The 20407-nt window shown below is 43.3% G+C and overlaps 2 protein-coding genes across 2 annotated transcripts in view; one reads left to right on the plus strand and one right to left on the minus strand.

The window, feature by feature from the left end:
• The window catches only part of LOC125299593, a 355198-nt gene that overhangs the window by 188558 nt on the left and 146233 nt on the right, over positions 1-20407 (minus strand). The window lies entirely within an intron of this gene.
• tcirg1a (T cell immune regulator 1, ATPase H+ transporting V0 subunit a3a) lies at positions 605-18614 on the plus strand. Its single transcript, XM_048250706.1, has 21 exons — positions 605-731; positions 1917-2039; positions 2132-2210; positions 2313-2461; positions 3373-3468; positions 3587-3654; positions 4510-4636; positions 4947-5029; positions 5134-5227; positions 5715-5927; positions 7666-7816; positions 8026-8165; positions 11554-11711; positions 13071-13161; positions 13298-13416; positions 13776-13989; positions 14304-14417; positions 14625-14711; positions 15828-15948; positions 17023-17194; positions 17846-18614. The coding sequence occupies exons 2-21, from the start codon at positions 1923-1925 to the stop codon at positions 17922-17924; spliced, it is 2472 nt and encodes an 823-aa protein (XP_048106663.1). The 5' UTR covers positions 605-731; positions 1917-1922; the 3' UTR covers positions 17925-18614.

A 20407-nucleotide genomic window follows, 5' to 3' on the forward strand; every position in this document is an offset into this window, starting at 1 on the left:
AACTTTTGTGAGTTGTCAAAAAACTTTCCACTTGGAAATTACCCATTTTTTTTCTATTTGGCCAAACTAACTAGATGTTTTTTTTTTCTTCCCATTAACCTGATTTTGTTGTTGTTAGCCTAATAATAGCAAAATGTGTCTGGCCCACCTGCCAATCCCTTGCTGTTGGTCCACTTCTGGCTTGGTGGCCCTAGAATGGCCCACAAAGAATTAGCTCTGGCCCAGGTGTGGCCCACACAGTATAGGCCTAATGACTCGTATTATTTCTGTTGGCCCAGGTGTGGCCCACACAGTAAAAGTAGTTGAGTGTCGAAGCTGAGTTGAGTGTTGGCTGGGTTGTGTCCCAATTTGTCCACACTTGACCAAAATAGGACATTTGACTTATAATAAAACTGTCATGCACTGATCAGGAATGTGTTCCACTACACTGCTTAGACTTAAATTGTGTTATAATAAAATAATTACATTAATCCTTACGAAAACATTAAACCATAAAGCCGACACATCACGTGGAATCAGAAGCTTGAGATGCAGATATGGATCACTAGAGTTCCCAAACTGGTTTAACTTCGTTAGATGCGGCTCTCTGTAGTCCTTTGTTTACATGAGCACGGGGCGCATTTTATGTAGGCTCATGGGCTGGCCTTAGCAGACGCCAGTGGGAGATGGTGAAAATAAGGTTCTAACGTGCTTCAAAGTACCGGCTGAATTCACACGGCTCATATTACACGGTAGGCGTGTGGGTTATGATTTCCACGTTTGATTTAAACTGTATACTGTATTGTTTACTTTATATGGTCTAAGCTAATGCTAGCTTGTAGGTAACTGACGTGATATCTGCCTGTCATGTAACGTTTCTATCAAGAAGATGAAGTGAAGCATTGGCTATTGCTCGTTGTTTCGTTTGAATAGCCTATAGCTTGCTTGATGCCTTGTTTGACAAATGCATGATAACATCAGTTGGATCCTAACTAGCATAATCAACAGAGTTGAGATATTGGGCGTCCTTGCGGTGCGACACAATGTTATGCATATGTAGCATACAAGCTATAACATACCGGTAGTACTTAGCTTTCAGAAGTAACGTTAGCTTCTGGGCTAGCCGGCATTGCTCTTACAAAAAAAGGCTTGTTTACCAGCTGTGTGTGAGGCCGCTTTAATGAAGATAAACTAAACGTAGATTATATTCGTGACAATTGACTAGCTACACGGTGCTGAAGTAGATTTCAACGCTAAGTTAGTTCACAAGAGAACATCGCAGCATGGTCGTCAAAACATCAGACTCGTCACATCGAACAAGTTGTGCAAGATGCACAAGATGCTGAGGATGCTAAGTTGGCCAAACAGTAATGAGGAATGAAGATTTCTTCACGCATAGGTTATCTCAATACAGACCTCTACTTTCATTCACACTTGGGGGAATCTGTAAAGTCCTGTCAGTGGTTGTTGCAAACTTGGCATTCTCTCTCATCTGACTCTGATTAAATCTAGTCTCTTCCCTCTGTCACATGTATCTGTCTCACCACTCCGAAAACTCAATAACACATAACTGCAGGGTTGTCACATGAGAAATAAACTTGGGCTGCCTGCCTCATGGTGGTGGTAACATCTTTTCAACTCTTTATGAAGTTCTGTGCAGTTTACTGTCATTGTTTTTGGATTTTATTTAGCACTCTATGAGGAGGGTCTTTGCAGACAAACAGTAGCCTAGTCTATAGAGACTTTATAGTGGCTTCTTCAAAAGTGCATTAACAAGCCATGCAGACTTTGCAAAAACTGTACCAAGCTACAAAGACATGTCATTGCACTGTAATTGCATTAAACACCTTCATATCCGAGTATGACTTCTACCTAAAGCCCTAAAATTGTTCTGTAAGAAGACAAATTAATCCCCACCCACCCTTTTGATTTTTCAGGCCACCATGGGTGCTCTTTTCCGGAGTGAAGAGGTTTGTCTAGTTCAGCTCTTCCTTCAGTCAGGAGCAGCATACAACTGTGTCAGCGAACTTGGAGAGCTGGGACTGGTTGAATTTAGAGACGTGAGCATTTCCACCTCTTTTGGTTGCAACTGTTCATCATGACATTATGTGATGGGAATCCTTTTTTAATCATTGACTCCTTTGTCTTACAGTTGAATCCAAATATCAACGCTTTTCAGCGGAAGTTTGTTAATGAAGTAAGAAGATGTGAGGAGATGGAGAAAACTTTTTGTAAGCTCATATTGCACTATTTGACGCTGCAGTACATTATAACATACAGTAGATAGGGGACGACTAGTACATGCTCTTTTTCATTGCCTCTTGTTCCGTCAGCGTTTCTGGAGCAGGAGATCAGCCGTTCTCTGTGCCCACCTCTGACGGGTCCTCTACCCATACCGAGCCCGGTGCCCTCGGCCCCACAGCCCCGAGAGCTGCTGGCCATTGAGGAGGAGAGCGAGCGACTGGCCAGAGAGCTGAGAGAGGTGTAGATCTGTGTGTGTGTGCGTGTGTGTGTGTGTGTGTGTGTGTGTGTGTGTGTGTGTGTGTGTGTCTGTGTGTGTGCTGGGTATGTGTGTGGTTGTGTGTGTGTGTGTGTGTGTGTGTGTGTGTGTTTGCTGGGCGTGTGTGTGGTTGTGCTTGTAGCCCTTCTTCATGCCCACTGGACCCTATTCCTACCAACCTACTCCAAGATAAACCTCCCACCATCACTCCTCTGTACTGTAAACATTACTGTACTGTAAACATTATTCTAACGCTGTAGCTGTAGCTGTAGCCCTGTAGTTTAAAAGTTTAAATCTTAAAATGCTTAAATGTTAATTGCTTAAATTGTATTCTATTGCTATAGTGTAGCTCAAATGCTTAATGTTAAATGTTAATAGCCTAAATCTTATATTCCATTGCTATAAGTCGCTTTGGACAAATGCGTCCGCCAAATTTGTAGATGTAAAATGTAAATGTAAATGTATGTGGGTCTGTGCTGTGTATGTGTGTGGGTGTGCGTGTAAGAGAAAGGTGAGGCCTTTGTGTATGTGCAGCAGTGTTTCACAAATAGGAGTTTGGAACCTTTTTATGGAATATCTTGAGACTGTACAATTTGTTTGACCATTTTAAGCTTGTTAGACTTTGTAACTTTTGATTAATCAGGTCCATATGGGACTCTACTCATATCTGAGGAAACATTAAAGACTTGTACCATACTGAGGGTATAACAGATGAATTTAGATGAATAAAGACACATTTTATTATTATTATTATTATTATTATTATTATTATTATTATTAATCATAATAATTAAATAATAATATTATTGGAGAGAAGCATATGCCATTTGGATTTGATTTGGTTAGATGGAATAATGTCCAGGTTTTGACTTCAGTTTGATTTCTTTGCTTAGGTGTCCAGGAACAGAGATAGCCTGAGGAACCAGCTGACTCAGCTCAGCCAATACAGAGGCGTGTTGATCCAAACTCACTCCCTCACAGCTTCACAGGTGAAGCAGCAGACCACAGGCACCCAACCAGCATATTAACTCAGAATTTCTATTGCGGCCATCTTTGGTTTGATGTTTTCCAGTGATTGATGTTTCCTTATTTCTTATTTCCCATAAGGGTCCCCCGCCTCCTACAACGGTAGAAACAGCTTCGCTATTGGATAACAGACAAGACGTCAGACTGAGGTAGCAAGAATGTCTTTGAATGTTTGAATGTTTTGAATGTTTTGAAAATGATCAAAGATGGTTGTATTTCTTTCGTTATAAGCAATGCTCAAGCACTGGATTGTTCTCTCACCATTCCCACCTCCTAACTCTTATGTCGGAAACTCTCAGTCACGTCTCTGTTCTCTGGAACCTTCTCTGGTGTCTAGAAATATACCTTATCCACAGTTGGAGCACATATGCATTAATTGGCACACCAAAGCAGATCAAATTTGGTTTGGCCTACCTTCATGGAATCAGTCATGAACATGATCCGACCTCCTTGTGGTGAAGTCGGACGCAGCTTTGTTGTTGCAAGTGCAGAAACTGGACTATTACTGCAAAATTGTGAGGCAAAAGGAAAGGAGACACCACTTGACATTTACAACATAGTTATGAATATGCTGCACTAAGTTAAGTGTACTTTCATTGCTTTCATTTCTCGATAATTAGGTTGTAAGCAGTCCACAGTACCATCTATCAGAAAAGCAACAGAGTGAAGGAAATGGGACCAGCGCACACAGTTTTGTGTGTTGTCTCTAGTGTTAATATATTGTGTTGTTTAATTTCTGTGTTGTGTTCGAGCATGTAAGTGAAGATGTTTGCTTTTGTGTTAACGCTGGCATTTTGCCGTGCATTGATGTCCTACCTCAGTAAACCTTATGACACTAAGAGAGAATACTCTCTTACTCTCTCTACCAATTTTTGATGGTTGAGCAATGCATAGAAGTCAGAGAAATTCAACCACTGTTTGCCTAATATTAATTTAACACACACTGTAAGTAGAAGCAGAGGGAGGAATGAAGATGTGGTTAAGTGTCCTGCTTTGCTTCCTAGTTTTGTGGCTGGAGTGGTTCACCCGTGGAAGGTACCCTCTTTTGAACGGCTGCTCTGGCGGGCCTGTCGAGGTTACATCATTGTGGACTTCTGGGAGATGGATGAGAGACTGGAGATATCTGACACTGTAAGACAATGTCATGCATTTAAGACTTGCTTGCTTGTCGGCTTTTTTAAAGTAAAAAATGACCAGACTAACACGTTCAACACCTTAGTATATTCTCCACTGGGTGCTCAATCCTCCTGAGCGTCAAATAAACTTGATTATACTTGATTATAAACTAGAAACTCACAATTCTTTCTTTAAAAGCACTCTAAGTGCTATCCTTTATTTCTTAAGTTTATTTCAAAGTAAAAAATGACAAATTTGGCTCAACCTGTTAATGACTATGCAGTGAATTACTGATCATAGTTTCTCTTCTGTGTAAAAATCACAGGGCGAGACGGTTCAGTGGACTGTATTCCTCATCTCGTACTGGGGCGACCAGATTGGCCAGAAGGTCAAAAAGATATGTGACTGGTGCGTTTGTTGTGGATACATCTTTTCTGTCAAAGAGTAGAAAAGTTAAAATATGCTAATGATAAGCTCGTAACAGATGTTTCCCCCCTGTTTCTGTCCCTTAGTTTTCACACGCACACGTTTGCCTATCCAGAAAGCACAGCTGAGAGGGAGGAGATTCTACATGGACTTCAAGGCAGAATACTGGATATCAGAACGGTGAGAGACAGGAAGGAAAGATGAGAACAGAAAGGAAAAATGGCAAATGGGCATCATTTTCAGATGTGACATTGGTATTACCGTACTTGATATAAACACTGAATGTGAAATAATCAAAAATCAATGAGTAGGTTCGTTGATTTGAAGACATTTTTTTGTCTTCAATCTCCTGTTATGCCTCAATTATGTCTCCTGTTATGTCTCACTGAACATGTTTTTCTTTTTGTCTTTCTCCTCCTGTGCTCTCTCTGCTTTGATGCATTTGTCTCTTTCATGCCACACATAGCATCATCTCAGTATCTATGAGAAATATTAGCAATGTTTCTCTCAGGATCGATCAGAAATACTCGTAATGTTTTTCCTGGTCACACTAATTCCTCTTTCTTCTCTCTCTCTCTCTCTCTCTCTCTCTCTCTCTCCTGTCCTCCAACTCCGCCACTCTGCCCACTGTCTCTTCCTCTTCCTCGGCCTGCGTCTCCCTCTGCAGGTGCTTTCCCAGACAGAGAATTACCTGCAGCAGCTGCTGGCCCGGGCGCTGGCCGAGCTGCCGCGCTGGCGTGTGCGCGTGGGGAAGTGCAAGGCCGTGCAGACGGTGCTCAACCTCTGCAGTCCGTCCGTCACCGACAAGTGCCTGATCGCCGAGGCCTGGTGCCCCGTCAGGAAGCTGCTGCTGCTGCAGAGTGCGCTCATCGAGGGCACGGTAAGACGAGGAAGGAGGATGAAGAGATAGCGGTAGGGGGAGTGGGGGTGGACAGACAGGGGGCCAGGAGGGATGGAACACACAGGACACTGAGATGACACTGGGATGATGGCAGACGAGCCCTCTAGAAGAAAACAAGAAGCTCAATCAGCACCTCAGACATGTGGAGGTTTGGTGTAAAACTAGCTAGTTTACTAGGCATGCAGGAGCCTAGCAGACACCAGCAGCATAACTACGGTACATAGTGCACATCTTTAATGCTAGTGTGGGAACAACACATGTATTTATCAGGGTTCCCATGGGTCATTGGACTTCTGGAATATCATGGAATTTTAATAAAGTCTATTCCAGACAGGGAAAGTCAGGGAATTTGGTGATTTTTTGGGCAAAGTTAGGGAATATCAGGGAGTTTTGTTGTAGCAGTTTACAATCTACTTGCCAAAATACATTAATGCAAATGGATTTTTAGGCAGCATTGATGTTTATCAGTATGATTATTAGCCTTTACCATTATTGGCTGCTTGAGTGGGTGTTGTTAGCCCTACGTTGTTTTTTTATGCCTATTTATTAATTTCCAGCTCTTAAAAAGTCAACAACTCTAATCAGGGAATATCAGGGACTTTTGTAATAAAATGTATTTGCCAATATACATTAACCTATTGACTAACAACTAAAAATAATTGTTTAAGGAAAAGGACCACCGTTTAAGTTCTATAAGAGACAGTGTGGTCAAAATTAATCCAAGACAACTGGTGTGAGACTGCAGCTTTATTCACGACGCCGGGAGCATGTTACACACATGAAATGTCAAAGTAACAAGCCCGCACATCTGTGGGTGAAGCCAACTCTTATACCCTTACCCCACACCCATGGAAAATCACAAGTTGTCACCCTCCAGTGGTCACTTAACCATCTAACCATCTGGTATTTTAACAGAGATAAGAAATGTTTACGACCCCCATCCTGAAGGTTACCCACAGTTCGGTGACACGGGTTCATTTAACTAAACGTTCCAAAATAGGAGTTTCAGAAAACACAAGGGTCAGAGTAAGGAGATGACAATTAGATTTCACTATATGTATATAAGGTATACTAAACATTCAATGAGAAAATAAAAATTATCCCACAACAGCAACTTGATATTTGGTGTGAGACCTCTTGGGACAACTCATGTCTTTGTTAGGTACATCGACACAGAAAAGCCACATATTTTGACCGATTTTAAATGTCAACTTATTTGTGCTTTGCTTGGCTTGTACTTTAAAGGAAAGTGCTAAAGGAAACTTTACATACCTATTCCCAGACAGAATTGATGTTTATTAGAGTTATTAGCTTTTTCCATTACTGGATGCTTGAGTGGTTGTGGTTAGCCCTGTTTTGTTTTTTCAGTGCCCATTTATTCATTTCCCGCTCAAAGATTCTAGAATGCTATGTGGCTGCTCTGAAATCTTTGGTCAATTAAGTAATTTTTATGTACCATTACAGTTGGTCATGGAAATTCAGTTATTTTGTCAGGGAAAGTCATGTAATTTTACATTGGAAGATAAACACTAAAAACATCAGAAAGTAGCAAATTGTTTCATAGTGTTACTTCTATTATTAAAATACAGTGTAGATATTCTGCCTTGCAGACGGTAATCGGTAGCACCCATCCATGTACTTTTTTTGATCTCATGACCCACTGACAGTGTACTTCACCCCCCCCCCCCCCTCACTCTCTCTCTCATCTCTCCCTCAGAGGAAGAGTGGCAGTGGAGTAGATTCATTCTACAATCGGCTTCCTGCCCCCACCTCCCCGCCTACTCTTTTCAACACCAACTCTTTCACTGCCGGCTTTCAGAGCATAGTGGATGCTTACGGGATAGCCAGCTATAGGGAAGTCAACCCAGGTAACACGCTCATATAACCACATTCTCCACTGTGCTTACTGCACTGTCAACAGGACACACAGCAGTGCCTGGAAGTTTATCATTTTTCAGAAGGTGTTGGAGATTTATCAGTTATTAGAGGTGTTAAACACATACCAATCTCTCTCTCTCTCTCTCTCTCTCTCTGTGTGTGTGTGTGTGTGTGTGTGCGGTTTCTTTCCCTCCTCCAGCCGTGTACACCATCATCACCTTCCCTTTTCTGTTTGCGGTGATGTTTGGGGACGTGGGCCACGGTTTCCTCATGACGGTGGCAGCCCTGTGGATGGTTCTGGAGGAGAGGGACCCCAAACTGAGGAACAACTCCAATGAGGTGAGGACACAGTCAGCTTTCACTTTTTACCTCAGTTCTTCCATGGACACTATAATGGCCCTTCCAATGGAGGCAATATGGATTATGAAAGATGAGATAAGAATCATTGAACCCAGCTGTGTATTTGGGGACTAGAAACACTCTGTAGGCTTCCAGTTTCACTAGGGGTGTTACTAATAAACATTTGTCCAAATTACCACTATGTGGAAATCAAATCAGTCACATGACAACTTTAAGCTCTTTAAGCAACTTTATGTTCACTTCTCCATTAGTTTATCAATGTTATTATTTCTGATTAATCAGATCCAAGTGTGCTGTCTTTTCTGACCTGCTTGACAACAGGCATGCTTCTGTGGTTGGATCTCAAATTGAAAGAGCTTTCTCTCTGTATCACCTCAGCTCTCTGTGTCAGCACTAAGATTGGCAGTCTAAAGCATTTGGTGTGACAAGCTCATCTGGGTAGCACCCAGCTACACTGTGCGGCTGATTATATTTGGCAGTGTGTAAATAAATAAAAACAAAAACACAGCTTACTTCATCATACCATACAACCCCTTTCACATGAAGCTCAAATTCTTACTGTTCACACTCCATCAAAAACACAATGGAATACCTCCCCATCAAGCTCAGGGGAAGCACAGCTCAGCTGACTGATGTCAAAAGTCAAAGTCAAAGTCAGCTTTATTGTCAATTTCTTCACATGTTCCAGACATACAAAGAGATCGAAATTACGTTTCTCACTATCCCACGGTGAAGACAAGACATATTTTACCAATTTTAAGTCCACAGACAAACATAACATTCAAGTAAACAAAAAAAAATAAGTAAATAAGTAAATAAGAGGGCACATATAATAATGAAAAAAAATAAGAGCAGCAAAATTTTTTGTTGAAATTGTGCATAGACAGTCAATAAAAAAACTAGTGCAAAGTCAGGCCAATAAGAGGCTTGGGTAGTTCTGTTTGACCTGAGTAATAAAGAAAGTGGCATAGTGGTGCAAGTTATGTAAGAGCAGCAGAAGTGTTGTGTTTTCAGGACAACAACACCAAGTTGTAAAGTGTACAAGTGTGCAAGTGTTCAAGTGTGCAAGTGGAGAGTGCAGGCTGGCCATTGTGGGTCCAATGTCCAGGATGTTATGTAGCTGAGGGTGGAGGGGAGAGGAGGGAGAGAGTTCAGCATCCTTACAGCTTGGTGTATGAAGCTGTTGGTGAGTCTGGTAGTCTTGGAGCTGTGAGGCTTCTGTACCTCTTCCCAGAGGGCAGTAGATCAAACAGATTGTGAGCGGGGTGACTTGCATCACTCACAATTTTGGTCACCTTCTGGGTGAGGTGGGTGGTGTAAATGTCCTTCAGGGAGGGGAGTGAAGCACCAATGATCCTTCCAGCTGTGTTCACTATGCGCTGCAGGGCTTTCCTGTTGTATTCAGTGCAGCTTCCGCCCAACACAGCGATACAGCTGGAGAGGATGCTCTCAATGGTGCCTCGGTAGAATGTGGTCATGATGGCTGGTGGAGCACTTGCTCGCCTGAGTTTCCAAGAGGAAGTACAGGCGGCTGAGCTCTTTAAGCCAGTGATGCAGTGTTGGTGGTCCAGGAGAGGTCTTCACTGATGTGCACCCCAGGAATTTGGTGCTGCTCGCTCTTCCACCACAGCACCGTCGATGGTCAGTGGCAGGTGTTGGGTGTGACCTCTCCCGGAAGTCAACAACAATCTCTTTGGTCTTGCTGACGCTCAGCAGGAGGTTGTTGTCCCTGCACCATGTGGTCAGATGGTCGACCTCCAACCTGTATTGAGTCTCTGTCGCCCTTGGTGATGAGACCCACCAGAGTTGTGTCGTCAGCAAATTTCACTATGTGATTGTTGCTGTAGGTTGCAGTGCAGTCATCGTCAGCAGGGTGAAGAGCAGCGGACTGAGCACGAGCCTTGGGGCCCCTGTGCTCAGTGTGATGCTGCTTGAGGTATTGTTGCCAACACGCATTACTACTTGGGGCCTCTGACAGAGGAAGTCCAGTAGCCAGTTGCAGAGGTAGGTACTGAGTCCCAGTTTGTCGAGTTTGCAGATGAGTTGTTGTGGTATTATGGTGTTGAACGCAGAACTGAAGTCTATAAAACAGCAATCTCACATATGAGTCTCTTTTTCCAGGTGGGTGAGGGCTGGGTGGAGGGCAGAGAGCAGATTGCATCCTCTGTAGACCGCTTTTGCTCCGGTATGCAAACTGGAAGGGGGTCCAGGGTGGGGGAGAATGGCTTTGATATGTGACATGACAAGCCAGCCAAAACACTTCATGATGATGGGTGTCAGTGCCACAGGGCGGTAGTCATTGAAGCAGGATGGAGCAGTTTTTCTTCGGCACAGGTATGATGGTGGCAGCTTTGAAACATGATGGGGACGATGGCTTGCTTCAGGGAAGTGTTAAAGATGTCTGTGAAGACATCCTTAAGCTCCCCCGCGCAGTCCTTCAGCACGACCTGGGATGTTGTCTGGACCTGTTGCCTTCACGGGTGTTGATAGCAGCAAGTGTCCTCTTCACGCTGTCGGCAGAGAGGCACAGGGGCTGCTCATGTAGAGGGGGGATGGGTCTTCTGTGGGCAGGTGCTGTTTTGTGCTTCCAAAGCCAGCAAAGAAGCGGTTCAGGTTGTTGAGCAGAGGGATGTTGCTCTCACAGCTCTGTGGCTGGCTTGTAGTCCGTGAGGGCCTGGAATGCCCCTGCCATAGGCTTTGTGAGTTCCTGCTGTCTTTGAAGTGGGTGGTTATCTTGTGAGTGTATTCCTTTTTGCTTCCTTGATGCCACGGACAGGTTGGCTCTCGCTGTTTTCATGCCAGCTTCATCCCCAGCTCTGTAGGCTTTGTCTCTGGCCCTCAGCAGCCTGAGGACATCCCCGTCAGCCATGGCTTCCAGTTAGCCCGTGAGTGATGATGTTTTTGTGTGGGTCACATCATCGATGCACTTGGTGATGTAAGAGGTTACAGTGTCTGTATACTCCTCTATGTCTGTCCGTTGTTGTAGGTGGCTGCCTGCTTAAACATTTCCCAGTCTGTTGTGTCAAAGCAGTCTTGAAGAGCATCGGAGGCTCCCTCAGGCCACACTTTTACCTGCTTACGAACCGGTTTGTTCGCTTTTACCCTTTGTCTGTATGCGGGCATTAGCATAACAGTGATATGGTCTGAAAGTCCAATGTGGGGGAGGGGGGTGGCTTTGTATGCTCCTTTGTGTGTAGTGTAGACCAGGTCCAGGATGTTATCTCCTCTTGTTAGAAAATCAACATGCTGGTGTAGCTTTGGAAGTATGTCAATGCCTGTGCCTGACTGTAAGGTCTCTCTCCAAGCAGTGCCACTGAGATCATGTCTACCTTGTGCGTGTGCGTGCGTGCGTGTGTGTGCGTGTCAGATCTGGAAGATGCTGTTTGGAGGACGCTATCTGATCCTACTGATGGGGCTCTTCTCCATGTACACGGGTGCCATCTACAACGAGTGCTTCAGCAAAGGCCTCAGCCCCTTCCCCTCTGGGTGGCACCTGCAGCCCATGATCCAGCACTACAACTGGAGGTACAATCTCGCTCGCGCTCTCTCTTTCACACACACACACACACAAACACACATATAATCTTTCTCTGTGTGTGTGTGTGTGTGTGTGTGTGTGTGTGTGTGTGTGTATGTGTGTGTGTGTCCACTTGCATAACGTACACTACTGGTCCAATTTGCTACAGACTTTCAGACGTAGCCATATAGGTCACCATATCTCAGTCCTCCTGCATGATTATTTAGATACAGATCAGGATCCAGATTTTGCAGAAATACAGAAAAGTATTTGGTGGCACCCTAGACTCACGTCATGGCACTGATTTGGGAAAACCTTCCCTAGAGGGCACATGGTAAGGAAGATTGTAGGTCACCACATCTCATTTTTACTGGATTTGTTCCTTTCCATTGTAAGGGCACCTATCACATTTACCTAAACTGATTCAAGTAGGGACACCCTTTAATTTACTGCATAATATTTTATTCACTAGAGGAACACCTACATTGGGACTTTCTGCTTTTAGTACAATATACAATACACAATATATATACTGTATTCCACTGCATTCTGTACTGGAAATGACTTTGGAACACTGTCATGTAGGGGCAGCATAGAGGGCACTCCAAAATGGCACCCTTTTCCACTGGAAGGGCACACATGTGACCCTGCAAGGCGAAACCAATCGCTTTGGTAAAATTTACAAAATTAAGTTATTGTGCTGACATGAACGACCATAAACTAAGCTTTCCAGCGATATGTATATCGAGGGTATTGCAAAAAGTATGTCTAAGATAACAGCATCCAAAGTTGGCATGGTTCTCCTGTCACGATACGCCAGAAGAGTAGAAACTCTTTTTTTAAGTAAATTGTCACGTGCGATAGTGTGAGGGCACAGCTATTATTAGCCTTAAGGTAGCGTGACTTTGAAGCGGATGACTGACTATGTGCAGTTTCATCAACCGTGCAGTCTTTTTCAGCCCCCTAGTTACTACCTGGGACGGTCATAAGGTGTCACTATAGAATATAATTAATGTACTTAGGGGGAAGTAAGGGCAGAGGAAATTCTGTGTACACAGATTGTGTATAATTTTAAAATGCGCTACGCCAATGGAAAATTTATCCTGGTCACTAAAATGATGCCAGGATATTTCTAAAAGTTCGTGCTTTTGAACGTTCGTGCCCTGAAAGGCAAGTATTTCATATTCATATATATGAACACACACACACACACACTCTCAAACACACAGCAGTATCTTGATATCCAGCCCTACAACCAGAGGTACAGATCTTTATGGGATGCAGAAACATAACTAAAGGATCAGCCTCACTTCACCCACTTGTAACTTATGAGACACAGTTAACTCTAACCCATCTATCTCCACCAGTGAGGACACTCTACGGGAGAACCAGTACCTCAGCCTGGACCCCAATGTGACAGGAGTTTTCCAGGGGCCGTATCCGTTTGGCATTGACCCGGTAGGACACGCCTGGCATGCATCATTTGCCCCTTTTCAAAACAGATGGAAAAGTGATGCTTTCGCCAGAGTGCGAAATCTCAGAGAGATTTCAAATACATACATATTCCCTTTTCTCCCTGTCCTTGCTTGCACAGATCTGGAGGTTAGCCAATAACCACCTGACCTTCCTCAATTCCTACAAGATGAAGATGTCTGTCATCATTGGGGTCCTCCACATGACCTTTGGAGTGTGCCTGTCATTCTTCAACTACATGTGAGTCGTGCCTCACCTCTGACAGCCTGAAGGCATCAAGGTGTTAAGTCCTTCCTATTGGGTCATAAGCCATACTTTATGTGTTTGGTATACTGACTACCCGATTTGCTGATTACCTGTTCAATTCTGTTGTCCTGACCATACACTGTGAGAATATATTTAGGCCCATCTACTTTCACTGTTATTGTACATCAGCCTGTGTGATTTCTCATTAGATTATGACCACTTTCAGGTCCACAAAACAGATGGGTTTTTTGCTCATTACCACAGGCTGTTTTTTCTCCCCTGGCTTCTGTCCTGACCTTGTGTGTTCACTCTGCCTGCTGTTCTCGTGTCCCCCCTCCTCTCCCCCCGGTCAGACACTTTGGCCAGCTGAGCAGCGTGCTCCTGGTGCTGCTGCCCGAGCTCGTCTTCATGCTCAGCCTCTTCGGCTACCTGGTCTTCATGGTCGTCTTCAAGTGGGTCGCCTTCGGGCCGTGGGACTCGGACCGGGCCCCCAGCATTCTCATCCACTTCATAGACATGTTCCTGTTCGCTCAGAACCCGGACAACCCGCCACTCTACCCCAGGCAGGTGAGACAAACCAATAACACTCCCCTTGAACAGAGAAAAAAGACAGATATACAGGGGGGGAAAACACTGACAGAATCAGCAGTGGAATCAGCTCTTTATGGAGAAGCTTTGGAGCTTAACGACCATAAGAGCACCATCAATACAACGTCTCAGTGCTTAAAAGCCAGTCTTCACAGAGACCACTCACTAACACACATAGATCCTGAGAAGCCACTGTGTGTGGTAATAGCTCCAGTGCTGTATAGCGGGTGTCTTTGTGTCTTTGCTGTTGTCTAAAAGAGGCTCTCGTCTCTGTCCTCTGCACTCTGGACCAGATGATCGTGCAGCGGGTGCTGGTGGTGTTGGCGCTGAGCTCGGTGCCCGTGCTGTTACTGGGCAAACCCCTCCACCTCTACCTCAAGCACAAGAGAAGAGCCCGCAGCAGCACTGTAAGAGCAGTGTGTGTGTGTGTGTGTGTGTGTCTGTGTGTGTGTCTGTGTCTGTGTGTGTGTGTGTGTGTGTGTGTACTGTGGAGAGTGAGAATGTGTCTATTGGTTAAAGGCATCATGTTTGTATGTAGTAGGATACATTATAACATTAATGTGTAATAACTGTATCCACATTGTTGTGATGTGACCCATGTGTTATGACACTAGAGGGAGCAGGCTCCAGTGATGACAGACACCAGCTCCATCAACACCCTGCAGGGAGATCTGGAGGGCGACGGGGGCCGGGAGCCTGCGGTGAGCGAGACTGGGACATGGGTCACAGTGCATCAGCACTACTCAGCTCATAGATATAAATACATAGATAACACATTGTCCATTCAGTTCTATTAGGAGGAATACTGTACGTACGACTCAGCTCATCTCATCTGCTTATCTTGATCTACCTGTCTGGGTATTTTATGTGTAGTAATATTTGAAATACATGATTTCCTCAGCATATTTTGATTATAGTATTCGGAATGTGTCCACTTTGGTATGTAGCAAAAGCAAGAAAAGAAACTGCTGTCTGAATGATCTTGTGGCTATGCCTGATGAGTCCATGAGCTGACAGATGAGTGAGTGCTGATGGCTGTGTGTGTGTGTGTATGTGTGTGTGTGACACCGTGTCCCAAGTGTCTGAATATCACACTGCATTTTCTGTCCACACTGACTCCGTTCAAAATACACTTCTGTTGCATCATGTCTCTCAGGGGCAGCCGTGGCCTACTGGTTAGGGCTTCGGGCTTGTAACCGAAAGGTTGCCGGTTCCCTGACCCAGTAGGAAAAATGTGGGTCAGGGAAGTGGTTGAGCACTGCTCTCCCATGCCCACATCTACGGCTGAAGTGCCCTTGAGCAAGGCACCTAACCCCTCACTGCTCCCCGAGCGCCACTGTAGCAGGCAGCTCACTGCTCCGGGTTAGTGTGTGCTTCACCTTACTGTGTGTTCACTGTGTGCTGTGTGTGTTTCACTAATTCATGGATTGGGATAAATGCAGTGACCAAATTTCCCTCACGGGATCAAAAGAGTATATATACTTATACTCGTTCAAATTGAATCATTTTAACACGGGCTACAGAAAAAAAAAGAAAAAGAAAAAGTTCTGCTCAAAACAATGCGTTGCATCACATCCAGTGAGGAAACTAGTTTAAAACAAAGTAATCGACCTGATTTTGTTGTTGTTGACGCTGGCCCGCGTCGCATGCAGTTAAGACCTGGTGTGAGAGAGGAAGCCCAGAATGGAGGAGGACAGCTGGGGTGAGGGTGAGACAGCAAGCAGGGGTGTGGAGCTGAGAAGTGAGACATGCTGTTCACTGTTCCAGTTCAGCATGTGTGTGTGAGTCATGCATTTTCCCCTTCCGTCCCTCTGCAGGAGTTTGATGGGGCCGAGGTGTTCATGCACCAGGCCATCCACACCATAGAGTACTGCCTGGGCTGCATCTCCAACACGGCCTCCTACCTGCGCCTGTGGGCCCTGAGCCTGGCCCACTCCCGTGAGTACATGCACGCACGCACACTAGGGCTGTCACTTTTGTGAAAAAATCCTGTTCGATTTTTGAGACATAAGTGTTCATTGAATCGATTGTAAAATTGATTTTCCATGTCTAAAGACGTTTCCATTTTCAATGGCAAATAAAGGCCAATCCACGGACAACTAACAGGCATTCGGACGAACGTAAAGAGGGCGCGTGAAGACGCACAAGCCAGCAGTGTTTCTGATGATGTCTTGCATGGAGTGAAGTTTTGTGCAACATTCTCGAAAAACAATTAGCAGAGTGGACTTCCATAACATCAGTGAAAAACATCACTGCAGGCTTCAACATGGCTGTGTTTAATTTTGCGTACATAGGAATAATTTCGTTAAATTTCGCGTACGTAGGAACGCTTTAGACTATCAGACTTGAGCACCAATTTCATTAGTGCCACAAACCCACACCACAGAGCCACTTTATCATCAGTGAAACCATTAATCCCCTAATGTTAAATGATATATTAACGCATAACACACACACACACCCCTACCTTTTTGAAATCCAGAAATGTCTTAATTGTGTAACCTCACCTGTCACCATGGCCATGCACACATTGGGTGTCTGTCCATCAGGAATGTACACACACACACACACACACACACACACTCACAAGCCATCAGTTTTGATTTCCTTGTACTGATGAATCATGCGGAAAACAGCTCAGTCACTCTAATTTAATGGAAAGCATGCAATGTCAGATTTATCGAAAACCCAGTTGTGTCAGGTCTGTTGCTGTTATCAACAATGCTTTTAGGTATCATGTGATATTAGTTGTGTGCGTGGAGAGGTTAGGGTCAGTATCAGGAAGTTTTTCACTTTCTTCAAAAATGAACAAGACTGCCTTCATAGGCATGTGGGCATTGGTCTACATCCAAAAATAATTTTCAACATGTCCTCCTACCTACAAACAACAGGTGCAGGACATATACCCACACACAATCAAAAACAGTGTTACTTCGGAGTAAACCAAAACCAGATAGCTACATTTTGTGCATCAGTACCATACATTTGTGTGTGTGTGTGTGTGTGTTGCAGAGCTGTCAGAGGTACTGTGGGTGATGGTGATGCGGATCTCGTTGTCATGGCAAGGTTACGTAGGCTCCGTGGTGCTGGCGGTCATCTTCTCCTTCTTCGCCATGCTCACTGTCTCCATTCTCCTCGTCATGGAGGGCCTCTCAGCCTTCCTGCATGCCCTGCGTCTACATTGGTGGGTTTATAGCCTCAACACACACATACAGAGCAACAATGCACACACACACACAAACACACACACACACACACACACACACACACACACACACACATTGTAGTAAGGAGATCATCTGCCCTGCATTGTATGTGAAATGAGTCATTCACAGTTCCACCCACCACTCTCCCTTCCAAGTGAAAACAATACACCACTCATGAGTCTGGAAAACATCAGTGGCGCTCAGCAGCGGCAGTTTCAAACAACTACAATAGACTGAAAGAACGACATTTGCAGATTTTTGAAGGCAAAATGTAATGCTGTGTTCTGGAATTTACAAATACGTCTGATTGGTTACATTGTCATGCCTGTGAAATGTAGACCTTAAAAGTGAGGCCAGTGCTGTTTATACTGGAGCATATGGTGATGGTTAGGTGAATACTACATATCGGAATCCAGTGTACAGTGCCAATGTGCCTTTTTTTATGAAGCTTTTTTTGTGTGACCATCGAAACAGAAAAATGGATAGTAGAACTGTAGTTATTGTATTAATACAATAGTTAGTTTTCAAATTTTTTTCATAAACCTAATGTCACTGATAACTTTGCCATGCTTAACCTTTGCAAATTTAGATTTCTCTGATTTTTTCCCCTCTTTTCTTTTTCCTTTAAGGGTGGAGTTTCAGAATAAGTTCTATAGTGGGACAGGATACAAACTCAACCCCTTCTCATTCAACACGAGCCCAGCTTAGCCTGACTGTAGATGTACTCTATTATGTAACCTTTATGTTTATAGTCTAATAGCACAAAAGTGCTTTATAACTTCATTTTGGAGTTTACTTTGTAATGTATATATCCCTTTTACTGTAACGGGAAACAATGTACAGTATGTAGTATTAACAGTTACTGGTTGGGCAGCTGAGCTCAGGTAATGGTTTTAAAATGTGCAGTGCAAAACAGATTGTCAACATCATCCCAGTACATGCATTGGACTGCACGTTATGTATAAATGACCATCATGAACAGTATTAAAATATCTCTTTTGATTATTTTCAGATTTTCCTGTTTAAAAAAAATCTTGCAGACAGTCTTAGTAGATCTCACAGGCATTGGATTTCTTTCTAAACTGCTCATACTTTTCAGTCAATACTTTGAGTGTAGGTCACACTTACCGTATTAAAGAGAAAAGTATGAGCAATCAAGGCATTCATAGAAAAGTCTGAGCAACTTAAAAAAAATCAACACATTGCCTTGGCCACTGCATTTCATGTGTTTACTGAGGACCCTGGAGTAACATTATAATGGTGCATGTTTGTGGTTTATCTGCATCATACTCAGTTGCTTAAAGGAGTCATGCCAGATACTTTCAATTACTTTATAACATTATCTGAGCTTTTGTACAATCGACAAGGCTTTTTTTATTAAATAAATGCTTTGGCTCATTTTCTTCTTGATGCTCTAGCTAGCATGCGCTGAAAACCTATAGGTAAAAACAGGCTGATTTTGGAGCTGAGCATTTTATATTACATTTTGCATGCATAATTGGCTTCACTCTGACTGACCAACATCTTTAGATGCATCTTCCAGGTGCTGCCTTTTCTAATATGGACTGGTGCCAAAATCCAGAATTGTGACACCCTCAGGCATTTTTGAGACAAAGTTGGCAACCAGTCTTATTTTGTCAATTTGGGTGTGCTGAATTCAATATGACAAGCTCTACCTGCCTTCTGGTGACCTCTTGAGGTCATTGAACTTTGGGGCTGTAAGCGTTCCAGCTGAACCCAGTTTCTCAGCTTTATAAGCAATGCAATGTACTAAAATGATGAATTAAGTACAAATGGCCTTGTTTAGTCAATATTGGGGTGCTGAATTCACTTTTTCATTTGCAAAACCACATATGACACCACATATAAACTTTGCCTATAGGCCTTTGCATTTAACTTCATTTTTTATTTATTTATTGTTTTTATTGTCCCAAAGAGAATATGAACAGACAAAAAAACAAATAGACAGGACCAAACAAGACAAAACAAAACATTAACTGCCAGTCCATGTGCATTTCACAATACGCCTGTGCTTTATGACCATTTCCTTTCTACAGCCATTTCAGGCAGGTAATGGAACAGTCCAGTTTAAAATGCCCGGTACATCCCCTAGTCACATTGACACATCTTATTTCAAAGCCAACAAGAAATTTATTTCCTGCGGCCACCACAGCTGGTCAGCTGCAAGGTTGGATGTCCCCCAAAAATATGCTGCATAACGGTAGCTGTTGGCAGATACAACCCCAAAACAGAAAAAGTTGGGACGTTGTGTAAAATGCAAATAAAAACAGAATGTGATTATATACAAGTCTCGTAAACCCATATTTAGCAGCAAAAAGGACAGACAACATATTAAATGTTGAAAAGGAAGATTTGGACTATTTCATGGAAAAGAAATGTTAATTTTGAATGATGCCAGCAACATGTTTCAAAAAAAGTTGGGACGGGAGCATGTTTACCACTGTGCTGCTTCACCTCTTTATTTAACATTTAATTTCTGTAAATGTTTAGGAACTGAGGAGACCAGTTGTTAGAGGTTTGAGAATGAAATGTTGTCCCATTACTCCCCGATATAGAATTTCAGTTGCTCAACAGTATGGGGTATTCTTAGTTGAAACATGAAATTAATGTTTTTCATTCCATTGTGCACCTAATTTGACAATTTGCCATATTAGCACCTGGACTCTTCATCTATGGAGAAATACTGTTTAAATATGTGCAGAATTCATTTTGGCATTGTTTTCCTGAAATATTCAAGGTCTTCCCTGGAAATGACATTGCCTGGGTGGCAGTATATATTGCTCAAAACCTGTATACATCATTCAGAATTGATTGTGCTTTGCCAAAAGATGCCCATGCTGTAGGCACTAATGCTCCTCCACAGTCATAGATGTTGGGTTTTGAACTGAGTACTAAAACAAGTTGTATAGGTTGGATACTTGGATAGGCCCTCTCCTCTTAGCCCAGATAAGTCCATGATTTCCAAAAATAATGGCAAATTTTGATTGGTCTAACCACAGGACCTTTTTTCCATGTTACCTCTGTCCATTTTAAACAAGCTTAGGCCCAGATAAGACGGTGGTATTTTCTGTATCCGTATCTGTAAATACTTCACAATTTCATCTTAAAGGAACCATATGTAAGAAATGTATTTCAATTAATCATAAAATGGCCCTGATATGTCACTAGTC

This window comes from Alosa alosa, chromosome 1, assembly GCF_017589495.1.
Source record: "Alosa alosa isolate M-15738 ecotype Scorff River chromosome 1, AALO_Geno_1.1, whole genome shotgun sequence".
NCBI classification, from domain to species: domain Eukaryota; kingdom Metazoa; phylum Chordata; class Actinopteri; order Clupeiformes; family Clupeidae; genus Alosa; species Alosa alosa.

Coding starts and splice junctions, on each gene's coding strand:
- tcirg1a (XM_048250706.1), top strand. CDS start 1,923: ATGGGTGCTCTTTTCCGGAGTGAAGAGGTTTGTCTAGTTCAGCTCTTC. Junction 13,162..13,297: donor ATCCGTTTGGCATTGACCCG/GTAGGACACGCC, acceptor TTGCTTGCACAG/ATCTGGAGGTTAGCCAATAA. Junction 15,949..17,022: donor CCTGAGCCTGGCCCACTCCC/GTGAGTACATGC, acceptor TGTGTGTTGCAG/AGCTGTCAGAGGTACTGTGG.